This window comes from Oncorhynchus kisutch, linkage group LG7 (assembly GCF_002021735.2).
Source record: "Oncorhynchus kisutch isolate 150728-3 linkage group LG7, Okis_V2, whole genome shotgun sequence".
NCBI classification, from domain to species: domain Eukaryota; kingdom Metazoa; phylum Chordata; class Actinopteri; order Salmoniformes; family Salmonidae; genus Oncorhynchus; species Oncorhynchus kisutch.
The window spans coordinates 315,691-331,126 of record NC_034180.2 but is presented as its reverse complement, the minus strand read 5'-3'; the positions used below and the strand labels follow the sequence as shown (position 1 = coordinate 331,126).

Sequence of the window (15,436 nt, the reverse complement as noted above, 5' to 3'; positions counted from 1 at the left end):
ATCTAAATCCAAAAAGTAGAAAAAGAAAACCCAACGCGACACTTCCTTTTCTCCAAGGTAGAATCAACAGTACAGTAAACATGCTGCATTATACATTTGACAATGCATTTGGCTGAGAGTCACAGACACACCTATTACTTTAAACAGTGAGCCAAGTCTGTCTGGTTGTCTGTCATATCAAAGCCAGACCATCTCCTGGTGCTGAGAGAAGCAGGGAGAGAAACTGTGTCAGGGAGAAAAGGGGAAGTCAGTCAACTCACCGGAGGCTGTTTCTCTCAGGCTCCTGGTTCCTGTTACACTAGTGTCGAAATGAGAAGGAGAGGGAGGCAGAGAGGAGGAGAGGGAGGGAGGCAGAGAAGAGGAGAGGGAGGCAGAGAGGAGGAAAGGGAGAGAGGCAAAAAGGAGGAGAGGGAGGGAGGCAGAGAGGAGGAGAGGGAGGGAGGCAGAGAGGAGGAGAGGGAGGGAGGCAGAGAGGAGGAGTAGGGAGGCAGTGAGGAGGAGAGGGAGGCAGTGAGGAGGAGAGGGAGGCGGAGGGCTAATTGTGATGGGCTGGAGGCTGCGGCGATTGGCAGCTGAGATCCACCTCTGTCTTTGTACTCCTTGGCCCCCCTGCTCTCTCCCAGCGCTCCCCACCCAAGTGACAAAGGGGGGCTTTCGTAATCACACCAGGGGTGCCCCGAGACACTACCACACCCCTCAACCCCTATCATTGATCGGCCTCCCAGTCAACTCCTGACCCTGGCCCCCTCTTACCCCATCCAGGAGAGGAGCAACCCCAGAGGAAAGCTCTGCAGAAAAAATAACTGTGACAGGTGGATTAAATAGAGAAAGGGCAAAGAAAAATAAATGCCACAGAGTTGATCACGTGGGGAGGAATAAAAGACAGAGGAAGGAGATGGAAAACTTCGCAACTGGAACTAGTGATCAAAGTAATTCCCCTCGGAGACCTGCCCTTAATGAGAGTTGTACAAGAGAGAGAAAGAGGGGAGGAAGACAGAGAAAGCGAGAGAGGGAGGGGGAAAAACGACAAGTGGATGGCTCTAATTCTCCATTCCTATAGAGCGAAGGATGGGGGGAGCGTGTGGACGTGGTACGAGGACTAGCACAGGGGAAGGCAGGAGTGTGAAGGGTGCGTTCAGGATCTGTTAACATCTTCACGGGGGGAGGGGGGGGGCACAGAGAGTCAAGGCCAGGTTAATTAAACCCAAGAGGTTTCTGGGTAGTCATTTGAATATGTCACATAAATAGAGGCTGAGTGTCAAGCAGACAGGGCCGGATGGTGCGGGTATAAGCAAACATGTTGACTATGCATTAAAACACGGAGAGAGAGAAAGGGAGAGAGAGAATAAAAGGGGGCTCCATGCTAATTTGTGCGACTCTACACTACACCCCCCCCACCCTCCTCCTTCCTCTGTTCTTGTATCATCCCCACTGCACGCAGGATTTCTCAGTTATTAATGTTTGTCATTAGCAGCATTACGCCAGAGGACAGTGACTAGGGAGAGAAACCAAGCACAAATTTATATGGGACAAATATTGACAATAGCTCGCTCCTGGGTATTCGACGGAGAATAAAAGATGCAAACTATGTTAATGAATGGTAATTAACCACTGGGGCATAGTGCTCCCCGGGATCACAGCTAAATTGGTCCCTGTGTTGCTGGAGAGACAGTCCTGGGCTAATCCACCCTTTATTATAGAAAGATAAAGGAAAAAAACACATCATTAGCATATATTTGAAAGGGGGGTGGGATAAAAAGTGGAATTATTTCTTGTTAATTCCTGAATGGATGATTTTACATAAGGTTGTTAATTGTACTTTAAAAAAAGAGGGAGAAGGAATAATTTAAAACAAAGGGATGAGAAAGGAGAGGAAGACATGATCAGAGAGAGAGAGAGAGAGAAGTGTGGTGGTCTCGGGTGTGGGACTCCTGCTCAAGGACAGAGGAGACCCAGATCACGGTTTGATATTCACTATGAATAATAAAAGAAGAGAAAGAGAGAGGGAAGAGAAACATAAAAGGGCTGGAGAGGTATGTCAAGGGTGAGACTGCTCCCTCTCTACCACTGGGCTGCTTGTGTGTGTGGCCCACTGAAGACCCTCCTTAATGAAGTCAACAGTGGGGGTCGCTCATTACCGTCGGAAACCATGCTGATGGTCTACCAGTCGCCTGTCAATCATCTGGGAGACAGGGAGCCCCGCCTCCGCCCGTCCAATAGAGGAACTGAATCCTGGTCCATCACTGTCAACAAGGCAGGACAGAGTCTGGATACACTACTGTCTTTCTATTAGCCTCAGTTCTAACCAGACTAGCCTGGATATAAAAATGATTTGGTCTTAACTTTAACCACTGACCCAACAGTACATTCTGGCCATGAAAACATTGCAGCACATGATGCATCAAGAAAATAATCATTGTTTTAAAGTGGCAATATGTAACTTTTTGTGCAATAGAAATGTGAGTTATAGCTCTATCCTTCCACTTGAAAGCAAGTCTAAGAAGTGGTAAATCCGTTCTGTGTGCTGTTCTATGCTTCCCGTTCTGAAGTTTTGTTTTTGTGTATTTTACTTTGGGTTTTGTACAGCAGCTTTAAACAACTGAAAAAACACTATTTTTGGTTAGGGAAAATATATTTCATGGCGGTTTAGAAGATACAATGATTCTCTACACTATACTATCTTATTTTGTTACATAAACTGACATTAGGAAAACGATTCGAGTTTTAGCAACCAGGAAATGGTGGAGAGATTTCTGCATAGTGCAACTCTAATGTGACAGATCCATAATCTTGACTCCATAGTGTAAAAATAAAACAATTGGCAACACACTTTTATTTCAATTCAGTTTCAATCAATTAACAATATAACATAATTACCTATTGCAAAATACCGTATGAAGTGAACACACAAATGTCTAGTAGTATCCTGAACTAAAACACATTTCAGAACATACCTAGACATAACAAATAAAACACACAAAATGTATATTTTATGATATCAGTCACGTTAAGAGCATTTGGTCCCTGAAACGTGAATGGAACAATGGAATCCAGTATATCCTAAGAGGAGAGAGAGTATGTCTGCTTCTTACTTTAAGAGGATACTTTTTCTTTCGTTGAGTCTGCACTGTTGGGTCAGGTCCCACTCCGAGCACCCTGGGGGGTCCTTGAGATCCACAATAAATTACTGAAAATATCTAAATAAAAAAACATAACAAATCATGTCTAACTTGAAGTAAAAACGTAAGCATAATGTTATCATCACCTCAGGATGGCGTTTGGAGTAGGGAGAGAAAGAGAGAGAGCGTGTGTCTCTGTACTGTAAATTAGCCTGACGCTAAAGGGCCCTGTCTCGCAGATGGAGCGCGCTAACCACTAACGCAGATGTTGGGGGCTCATTTACAAAGGCTGGGCCCCGGCACGGCACTAGACCGCTGCGTGAGCGAGTGGCTCGGAGTGAGTCGACAGCGCTTTTCTCGTAAATATTGGTTCTGGAAGCGCGGCGTGGAGGCAACTTCATACACGTGCGCGCTCACGCACATACACACACACAGAGCAACTTCAGGTCGACTTGGCCAACTCAGCCCCCGCTGAGAAAGAAAGGCCTGGGCACGAAGGAGGGATGGAGAGAGAAGAGGAGGAGGAGAGTGAGAGGATGACAGTTTTTCCCAGCCGCAGCCCTCAGCCCCGGAGTGGGAGTCAGGCGATTTCGCTGACTGGTGTTGTGAGCGCGGCCAGCGCTTCTGTCAGCACTTTCCTCTCCTTCATCTTCACACACAGCACCTCCATTAGGAGAGCAGCAGAGGGGATCTGTAGAGGGGGAGGGGAGAGGGGAGAGAAAGAAGACAGAAAAAACACAGAACAGTTAAAGTGTGCTTTTTGACACTTGGCATCTTTTCAGAGGGCAGGTTTGTTGTTATTGTGGTACAGTATTGAGAGGAGAGAGAGGTTGGGCCTGAGAGGGGCAGTAGAGAGAGAGGTTGGGCCTGAGAGGGGCAGTAGAGAGAGAGGTTGGGCCTGAGAGGGGCAGTAGAGAGAGGTTGGGCCTGAGAGGGGCAGTAGAGAGAGAGGTTGGGCCTGAGAGGGGCAGTAGAGAGAGAGGTTGGGCTTGAGAGGGGCAGTAGAGAGAGGTTGGGCCTGAGAGGGACAGTAGAGAGAGAGGTTGGGCTTGAGAGGGGCAGTAGAGAGAGGTTGGGCCTGAGAGGGGCAGTAGAGAGAGGTTGGGCCTGAGAGGGGCAGTAGAGAGAGGTTGGGCCTGAGAGGGACAGTAGAGAGAGAGGTTGGGCTTGAGAGGGGCAGTAGAGAGAGGTTGGGCCTGAGAGGGGCAGTAGAGAGAGGTTGGGCCTGAGAGGGGCAGTAGAGAGAGAGGTTGGGCCTGAGAGGGGCAGTAGAGAGAGAGGTTGGGCTTGAGAGGGGCAGTAGAGAGAGGTTGGGCCTGAGAGGGGCAGTAGAGAGAGGTTGGGCCTGAGAGGGGCAGTAGAGAGAGGTTGGGCCTGAGAGGGGCAGTAGAGAGAGGGGTTGGGCCTGAGAGGGGCAGTAGAGAGAGGGGTTGGTCCATGTTTAGTGTTTTCCACAAAGCATTTCTTAAAAACAGATTACTTCGCAATAATGAAAAAGGAACAGCTGAGCACTTTGTTCTTTTAGGATGTCCTGAGGTACAATATACATACAAAAGTATGTGGACACCCCTTCAAATTAGTGGACTTGGCTATTCCAGCCACACCTGTTGCTGACGGGTGTATAAAATCGAGCACACAGCCATGCAATCTCCATAGACAAACACTGGCAGTAAAATGGTCTGTACTGAAGAGCCCTGTCACTTTCAACGTGGCAACATCATATGATGCCACCTTTGCAACAAGGAAATAATAAAAGGAATAATGGTCTGAGGCTATTTTTTATGGTACGGGCCCCTTAGTTCCAGTGAAGGGAAATCTTTACGCTACAGCATACAATGACATTCTAGGCGATTCTGTGCTTCCAACTTTGTGGCAACAGTTTGGGGGAGGCCCTTTCCTGTTTCAGTATGACAATGCCCCCGTGCACAAAGCAAGTTCCATACAGAAATTATTTGTCGAGATCGGTGTGGAAGAACTTGACTGGTCTGCACAGAGCCCTGACCTCAACCCCATTGGCCTAATCACCTAAAATCAGCACATATCCTCACTAATGCGCTTGTGGCTGAATGGAAGCAAGTCCCCGCAGCAATGTTCCAACATCTAGTGGAAAGCCTTCCAAGAAGAGTGGAGGCTGTTATAGCAGCAAAAAGGGGGAGGGGGGGGGGGCAACTCCATATTAATGCCCATGATTTTGGAATGAGATGTTGGATGAGCAGGTGTCCACATACTTATGGTTCTGTAATGTACATACTGGTGTTCTGCTAGTCAGCATGCTCTCTGAGTGAACGTTCAGTGTTGTATAAGAAAGGAGAGGAGGACACTCTAGACTAATGAGAGTTGCACTCAGTGTTAAAGTTGTGAGGAATAGTTTGGGTTTCTCTCACTGTGTATGTGTGTGTGGTTTCCTTGCTGCAGGCGAGGGAGAGAGAGAGGGGGCAGTCTTAACCTCTGCGCCTCGGCTAATTTTGTTTTTCCTCTTGCCTCTCAAAACCGACACAAGGACTTTATGGAAATCAGGCCCTGGCGATCAAAGGCGGATATATCACACATAAATATTCACATTAACTCCGTGCATCCGCTCTGAAACGCTGGGAAACCTATTCATTCCTGTAGTGGGGTTTTAAAGTCTCGCTGTGGCCAGGTTTGAGTAGTAGTGGACTGAAGCTGGCTTAGCTCTGAAACTCATAAAAAGTTGTATTATGCTTCAATCATAGAACATATCTCCATAACATATGTAAACCAGATCAGCACTAAGTACTGGAGCTTAAAGGTTCTCTTCACACTCAGATCTTGAAAGTGAATTGAAGTGGCTTACTGGAGGAATTATACAGAAGTTAAACATTCAGGATGTTTATTTAGCTCTTTCTTTATTTCTCTGTGTGTCTGTCTGTCTCTGTCACGCACACACACACTGCTGAGACACCTCTCTGTTCCCCTGAGTCTCCTCTACCACTGCTGAGACACCTCTCTGTTCCTCTGAGTCTCCTCTACCACTGCTGAGACACCTCTCTGTTCCTCTGAGTCTCCTCTACCACTGCTGAGACAACTCTCTGTTCCTCTGAGTCTCCTCTACCACTGCTGAGACACCTCTCTGTTCCTCTGAGTCTCCTCTACCACTGCTGAGACACATCTCTGTTCCTCTGAGTTTCCTCTACCACTGCTGAGACACCTCTCTGTTCCTCTGAGTCTCCTCTACCACTGCTGAGACACCTCTCTGTTCCTCTGAGTCTCCTCTACCACTGCTGAGACACCTCTATGTTCCTCTGAGTCTCCTCTACCACTGCTGAGACACCTCTCTGTTCCTCTGAGTCTCCTCTACCACTGCTGAGACACCTCTCTGTTCCTCTGAGTCTCCTCTATCCCTGCTGAGACATCTCGCTGTTCCTCTGAGTCTCCTCTACCACTGCTGAGACACCTCTCTGTTCCTCTGAGTCTCCTCTACCACTGCTGAGACACATCTCTGTTCCTCTGAGTCTCCTCTACCACTGCTGAGACACCTCTCTGTTCCTCTGAGTCTCCTCTACCACTGCTGAGACACCTCTCTGTTCCTCTGAGTATCCTCTACCACTGCTGAGACACCTCTATGTTCCTCTGAGTCTCCTCTACCACTGCTGAGACACCTCTCTGTTCCTCTGAGTCTCCTCTACCACTGCTGAGACAACTCTCTGTTCCTCTCTGCAGAGACAACACTACACATACAATCACAGCTCAGCTCCTCACCACTGCTCTAATCAGCTAACTACAGTACACGTACAGCCACTAACTAAGCAAACAAACAACTACACAGTCAAATACAGTATAAAGAGATGCCACAGCACAGGGCTATGGGAGAGGAGACCGAGAGGGTCATAATGATGATAATAATAATAATATATGTTATTTAGCAGATGCTTTTTATCCAAAAAGACTTACAGTCATGCGTGTTTACATTTGATGTATGGGTGGTCCTGGAATTCTGGCATTGCAAGGACCATGCTCTACCAACTGAGTTACAGAGGACCACATAATGATAATTATGATTGATATGGCTAAATAAAGGTAAACATACTGATTGAGAAGTGTACCTCAGTCTATTCTGGTTTAAGTGTGTGTAACTCATAGTCTACATAAACACAACCTTCCTTATTCACAGAGGTGACCTATCTGGTTTGTATGCTGTGTGTATTCTGGCAAAAGGGCCTCTGTACTTCTGCACGGAGCGTTTTCTTTTAGTAGCCGTACGGGTTACATTTGTGACAGTCAGTGAGATCAAACACAGAGCTTGCTACCTGGGGCAGGTGAACACACAGGCCCTGGAGCGACACACACACTGTACCCATGTCTCTGCCTGCTCTCTCTAATGGCACCAGAGGGACCGCTAGGACCTGTCATGACTATGTAAGCGCTGCTTTACAGGGGCCCCGGGCCCCTAGGGCAGATAGCACCTTATCAGTGGACTCCTCCATGAATGTCTTTCAGAACCTCTCCGGGAACCTGTTTTGTTCCTTGTCAGTGACTCTTTGTTAGTTCCACCTTCTGTTTGAGTGGCAATTTTTGGTTTCTTGCTGGGGAACGTACCAAATTGTTAACTAGCAACAACAACTGGGCCCTAAAAGACACCCACCAGAAGAGGCAAACAAAATAAAACCCAAATCAAACTTAAAGTCAGGATGCAAACCAAAAAGTGTAGCAAAACGAAAACAGGGAAGATCAGATACATTACAGTTTTTTTTAGATATCAACATGGGCCAGGACAGGTGAAACACCTTCTGACTAATGAGGTGACAAGCCAGCACAGGTGTAACACATACTGACTAACGAGGTGACACCAATCGGTGCGCCCAACATGCTAACGTCCAACCCCAAATATAAATGGAAACACCAAAGCCTGTAACACCTTCCCCCTAGCCCCCATCACTATTCAATAGGCCCTGCAGACCAGAGCGATTGTCTGGATCTGTTTTCATTAACACGGTCCGGTGTGTTAGCGCTGACGTGCTAAGCTACCCGCGTTGACTGTGTTGAGATACTGACGAGAGACAATATAAGGTGGCCGAGGGCGCGACGTAAAGGTGGTTTTACCAGACCAATTAAATGACACTGTTACTCCAGTGCCTGGGGCGCCGCTGGAGGCGGGGAGCCGTTTGCGGTACAACACCGGGGCTCCCGTTGTGCGTTAGACGCCATTACGTGAAACAACACCTCCCTTAACCGATCGATCATTCACACGCTTTCTGTTCTCCCTCGGAACAGGTTAGCAGGTTTCGAGGGCCCAATTTGTGTGAGGAGAGGTAGACATGCATGGTGTTAGTGTGGAAGTCTAGATAGACATGGAAAGAGGGAGGGGGACGACAGAGACAAAGGAGCGGGAACAACCCATTTTTGATTTGTTGCATTGCAGCAAAGTTCTCTTGCAACAGGGTGATCAAATTAAGATCCTGCATCTGTACCTCTTAGAAATGTGATTGACTGATTGATTGATTTAAAAATGCTTTAGATTCAATGCTTGTTCTCCAGTGCCCTTGCATACACCACTGAAATGGTACAATATGTTTACCGTCATTTATAAAGCGTCGATAACACACCTCCAATCTAGGCCACCGCGGGGAAGGAGATACTTTACATGATCACAGGGAAACACTTTATGATCTTTGATCTGCTCACTTTTGTTTGAAATCAAAGTTATCAAACGGGGAATAAACAACAAGGAACAAAACAAAAGCACCGAAGACCTACTAAAAAAAGTCTGCATTTGATTATCCCGATAATGAATATGTCACATGCAGATTAAAAAAGACGGGGAAAAAACTCAGGTGAGTAAAAGGAAAAAAATCCCCAAAGTCTATTCTTCCTCTCCTTCTTTCTCCTTGGTAATTACGGTTCTCTCTCTCGTTCTCTCTCTCGTTGCCGTGTTCCTTTCTATTCTCCCCTTTAGGGCCCCGGGAGACTGATATGAAAGGGAATTGGACACTTGGGGCCATAGATACTGTAATTAAAAATCTTTGCCTTATTTTGGAGTTGATATTTAGTTGGGAAACATCATCAGGTCTGTGCAACCTGTGTTATTAGAGCTGACCTAAATACAACCCAGATTAAACGCTCCAGCAACGCTACGGCAGGCCTTTGTTTTTCACTCATTAGGAGTGGAAATGAGGTGATCATCACAGACACAATTCAGGTATAAATACATTAAGGTTATATCCACACAAAAGGATACTGCAACGCTGCTGAAACCCTTTTCTACCTGTTGGCAGAAACATACCAGACTGTACAGTATACTGAAGTGTGTAATCCTATCACAAATCAGAAACATACCATACTGTTCACTATACTGAAGTGTGTAATCCTATCACAAATCAGAAACATACCATACTGTTCACTATACTGAAGTGTGTAATCCTATCACAAATCAGAAACATACCATACTGTTCACTATACTGAAGTGTGTAATCCTATCACAAATCAGAAACATACCATACTGTTCACTATACTGAAGTGTGTAATCCTATCACAAATCAGAAACATACCGTACTGTTCACTATACTGAAGTGTGTAATCCTATCACAAATCAGAAACATACCATACTGTACAGTATACTAAAGTGTGTAATCTTATCACAAATCAGAAACATACCGTACTGTTCACTATACTGAAGTGTGTAATCCTATCACAAATCAGAAACATACCATACTGTACACTATACTGAAGTGTGTAATCCTATCACTAATCAGAAACATACCATACTGTACAGTATACTAAAGTGTGTAATCTTATCACAAATCATGATTACTTGACTGTTATGGTGCTGTTTCACAGTAGTTTGACTTTCTTCAGCAATGAGCCCTCATAACAGGCTAACATTACTCAATGAGCCCTCATAACAGGCTAACATTACTCAATGAGACATTATAACAGGCTAACATTACTCAATGAGCCCTCATAACAGGCTAACATTACTCAATGAGCCCTCATAACAGGCTAACATTACTCAATGAGACATTATAACAGGCTAACATTACTCAATGAGACATAATAACAGGTTAACATTACTCAATGAGACATTATAACAGGCTAACATTATTCAATGAGACATTATAACAGGCTAACATTACTCAATGAGACATTATAACAGGCTAACATTATCCAATGAGCCATTATAACAGGCTAACGTTATCCAATGAGCCATTAGCCAGTTACTCCATGTGTAACTCTTTTTTGTATGCTCACACTGCTATGCTTTATCTTGGCCAGGTCGCAGTTGCAAATGAGAACTTGTTCTCAACTAGCCTACCTGGTTAAATAAAGGTGAAATAAATAAAAATAAATAAAAAAATTATAACAGACTAACGTTATCCAATGAGCCATTATAACAGGCTAACATTATCCAATGAGCCATCATAACAGGCTAACATTATCCAATGAGCCATTATAACAGACTAACATTATCCAATGAGCCATGTTAACAGGCTAACATTATCCAATGAGCCATCATAACAGGCTAACGTTATCCAATGAGCCATCATAACAGGCTAACATTATCCAATGAGCCATCATAACAGGCTAACATTATCCAATGAGCCATCATAACAGGCTAACATTATCCAATGAGCCATCATAACAGGCTAACGTTATCCAATGAGCCATCATAACAGGCTAACATTATCCAATGAGCCATCATAACAGGCTAACATTACCCAATGAGCCATCATAACAGGCTAACATTATCCAATGAGCCATCTTAACAGGCTAACATTATCCAATGAGCCATCATAACAGGCTAACATTATCCAATGAGCCATCATAACAGGCTAACATTATCCAATGAGCCATCATAACAGGCTAACATTATCCAATGAGCCATCTTAACAGGCTAACATTATCCAATGAGCCATCATAACAGGCTAACATTATCCAATGAGCCATCATAACAGGCTAACATTATCCAATGAGCCATCTTAACAGGCTAACGTTATCCAATGAGCCATTATAGAGCCAGTGTAGAGGAAAATTGAGGAAAATAATTAATGAATGCAGTTCCAGAATAATCTTGACTGGCCAACTTAAACCAAACTCTATTAGTGTACAGCGTCTTTGTCTGAATAAACTATGTAGCTTGTGATCACAGTAAACACAGAGAGGAAGGTTATAGTCTACTTTGGTCTCTACTCGTCACACAAACCCAGTCGCCCACCTCCCCTAGGGCCCCTTGTCCCCACAATCTCTGCCTTGGCACATTTACAGTACAAAGTCTGAGAATCCCCCCCCCCCTTCACACAGCACAGTCACTGCTGATTTAATTAGCCCAATCATTAAACAAGGCTTAATTAGAGTCCCTTCTTTCTGAAGGAACAACACTAGCTGGAGCTCATCGCTGTTCCTTGTCATTACTGGATAATAATTACCAACTGCAGAATAATTGCAGATGATATCCGCCATCACTATGCCAGCGTTGACAACAAACAAACACGTTTGAGAAGTTGGTAATATTGTTGTTTGGGCATGGTGGTGCTTGACTCAAAAGTTACAATGGTTTTGGTTGAGTATGTAAGTAAGTAGCCTTGCACATGCCTTGGCTTGTGTGAGCTGGAACTGTTCACAGGAGCAGGAGCCTGTCTGCTGTTTCTGTAGTGTGAGGCAGTCTATCTGCTGTTTCTGTAGTGTGAGGCAGTCTATCTGCTGTGTCTGTAGCGTGAGGCAGTCTATCTGCTGTGTCTGTAGCGTGAGGCAGTCTATCTGCTGTTTCTGTAGTGTGAGGCAGTCTATCTGCTGTGTCTGTAGCGTGAGGCAGTCTATCTGCTGTGTCTGTAGTGTGAGGCAGTCTATCTGCTGTTTCTGTAGTGTGAGGCAGTCTATCTGCTGTGTCTGTAGCGTGAGGCAGTCTATCTGCTGTTTCTGTAGTGTGAGGCAGCTTGATGTACAAGTACACACTCTGGACAGGACACTAGTCTATCTGCTGTGTCTGTAGTGTGAGGCAGCTTGATGTACAAGTACACACTCTGGACAGGACACTAGTCTATCTGCTGTGTCTGTAGTGTGAGGCAGCTTGATGTACAAGTACACACTCTGGACAGGACACTAGTCTATCTCCTGTTTCTGTAGTGTGAGGCAGCTTGATGTACAAGTACACACTCTGGACAGGACACTAGTCTATCTCCTGTTTCTGTAGTGTGAGGCAGCTTGATGTACAAGTACACACTCTGGACAGGACACTAGTCTATCTGCTGTGTCTGTAGTGTGAGGCAGCTTGATGTACAAGTACACACCTTGGACAGTACACTAGTCTGGGTCACATGACAGCCTCCACAAACAGCCATGTTTACAGGTAGACTCAGCCATGTTTAAAGGTAGACTCAGCCATGCACAAGTAAACAGGAATATCGGGTCGGAATAGCGAGGCTAAACTTCTCAGCTGTTTTGGTCCCGTAGCGATCACCTTGTAGCAATGTGTGGCTCCCCAATGCACATGCAGTAGGTAGCCTAATGGTTAGAGCGTTGGGCCAGTAACCGAAAGGTTGCTAGATCGAATCCCCGAGCTGACAAGGTTAAAAATCTGCCGTTCTGACCCTGAACAAGGCGGTATACCCACTGTTACTAGGCTGTCATTGTAAATAAGAATTTGTTTTTAACTGACTTGCCTAGTTAAATAAAGGTTAAATAAAAAATCAAATGCTCAGATACACTGTGTGAGAGCAAAGTCTTGCATCACGCTCATCTGCAGTGCTGCTCGTGGCAACGTCATATCGCTGAGTCTCAGTTAAAGTAGTGTTGTCTAAGGGCTCTTGATTGAAATACAGGCCCAGATATGTAGAGTACACTACAGTAAAGATATTAAGTTAATCTTCTCTTAATGGACCCTGGGTTGACACAGTGCAGTGCCTATAGCAACCAAACTCCTCCCCCGAGGGTACTGAAGGGTAAATATTACCGCTCAATATCACACCAGCTTCCGCCACCCTCTAGTAAAACTTGAGCGTCCTCCCAATCGGCGGTCGTAAAGGGCAGTGCGCCGACGACTTTTCAAATGTTTTTTTGGGGGGGGGCTGTCAGGAGGGTTGAGTAGAAGGTTAAAGCTACAGTCTGTGATCTGGGACTCTGTTCAATGGTCATTTCAATTCAACAGGGCTTCTGTTTTGTTGTTTTTCAAATCCCAGAATGTAGCTTTAAAATGAGTGTGAAAGAGGATCTAGGGAGGGACAGGGAGCAGTTCATTATGGGCCAAACAAACTGCAGATTGAAGGCCATATGTGTGTCCCAAATCACACCCTATTCTCTATTATCAATAGGGCAGTGGCCAAAAGTAGTGCACTAAATAGAGCATAGGGTGCTATTTGGGAGGAAGAAGACCATATATGCAGTCATTTCCCCGTGTTCATAAAGCCAGGCCCATTAAACTCAGCTCCAGTCAATAATTAGGATGCCACAAATAAACCAAGGCAATTAAATCAATATGGGCCTGGGCCATTTCAACCCCATTCTCCCTGGGCTGGTGATTGGCTAGACACCCTGTGGCACAGGGCACGTCTTCAGACACTACATCTTCGTGCTGTGTTATTCATGGTGGGGTGTAGTGGCTGGTGTGGGTCCGGGGCCCCTGGCTAGTAAATGATTATGAGAGGAGGGGAACACCAGTGGAGCTTGGTAGGTGTGTGTGTATACAGTAGGAGCCTAAGACGGTGTTCTACTGAGAGATATTGGGCTTTATTTCATGAAAAGCCACCGGGTGGAGAGCAGAGGAGTGAGAGAGAGCGAGAGAGAGAGCGGGAGAGAGAAGGAAAGGGAGTGAGAGAGGGGGAAAGAGAGAGAGGGAAAGAGGGGGAGAGAAAGAGAGCGGCAATAAAGAGAGAGAGAGAGAGGAGGAAATGAGAAGCAATGTTTTATTTGTCTTTGAGAGGATGTTTACAGTCGTGGCCAAAAGTATTGAGAATGACACAAATATACATTTTCACAAGTCTGCTGCCTCAGTTTGTATGATGACAATTTGCATATACTCCAGAATGTTATGAAGAGTGATCAGATGAATTTCAATTAATTGCAAAGTCCCTCTTTGTCATGCAAATGAACTGAATCCCCAAAAACATTTCCACTGCATTTCAGCCCTGCCACAAAAGGACCAGCTGACATCATTGCAGTGATTCTCTCGTTAACACAGGTGTGAGTGTTGACGAGGACAAGGCTGGAGATCACTCTGTCATGCTGATTGAGTTTGAATAACAGACTGGAAGCTTCAAAAGGAGGGTGGTGCTTGGAATTATTGTTCTTCCTCTGTCAACCACGGTTACCTGCAAGGAAACACGTGCCATCATCATTGCTTTGCACAAATAGGGCTTCACAGGCAAGGATATTGCTGCCAGTAAGATTGCACCTAAATCAACCATTTATCGGATCATTAAGAACTTCAAGGAGAGCGGTTCAATTGTTGTGAAGAAGGCTTCAGGCCACCCAAGAAAGTTCAGCAAGAGCCAGGACCGTCTCCTGAAGTTGATTCAGCTGCGGGATCGGGGCACCACCAGTACAGAGCTTGCTCAGGAATGGCAGCAGGCAGGTGTGAGTGCATCTGCACGCACAGTGAGGCAAAGACTTTTGGAGGATGGCCTGGTGTCAAGAAGGGCAGCAAAGAAGCCACTTCTCTCCAGGAAAAACATCAGGGACAGACTGATATTCTACAAAAGGTACAGGGATTGGACTGCTGAGGAATGGGGTAAAGTAATTTTCCCTGATGAATCCCCTTTCCGATTGTTTGGGGCATCCGGAAAAAAGCTTGTCCGGAGAAGACAAGGTCAGCACTACCATTAGTCCTGTGTCATGCCAACAGTAAAGCATCCTGAGATCATTCATGTGTGGGGTTTCTTCTCAGCCAAGGGAGTGGGCTCACTCACAATTTTGCCGAAGAACACAGCCATGAATAAAGAATGGTACCAATACATCCTCCGAGAGCAACTTCTCCCAACCATCCAGGAACAGTTTGGTGACAAACAATGCCTTTTCCAGCATGATGGAGCACCTTGCCATAAGGCAAAAGTGATAACTAAGTGGCTCGGGGAACAAAACATCTATATTTTGGGTCCATGGCCAGGAAACTCCTCAGACCTTAATCCCATTGAGAACTTGTGGTCAATCCTCAAGAGGCGGGTGAACAAACAAAACCCCACAAATTCTGACAAACTCCAAGCATTGATTATACAAGAATGGGGCGCCATCAGTCAGGATGTGGCTCAAAGGTTAATTGACAGCATGCCAGGGCGGATTGCAGAGGTCCTGAAAAAGAAGGGTCAACACTGCAAATATTGACTCTTTGCATCAACTTCATGTAATTGTCAATAAAAGCCTTTGACACTTAT

At 45.5% G+C, this 15,436-nt stretch overlaps 1 protein-coding gene across 1 annotated transcript in view; it reads right to left on the bottom strand.

Annotated features, from left to right (window-relative positions):
* Window positions 1-2,804: 2,804 nt before the first annotated feature.
* Window positions 2,805-15,436, bottom strand: part of cntln (centlein, centrosomal protein) — a gene marked incomplete at its 5' end in the record, with an annotated part of 88,742 nt that continues 76,110 nt past the window's right edge. The window contains 1 exon segment of the mRNA XM_031828251.1: window positions 2,805-3,810. Within this exon segment, the coding sequence (XP_031684111.1) occupies window positions 3,700-3,810 (111 nt within the window). The 3' untranslated portion in view covers window positions 2,805-3,699.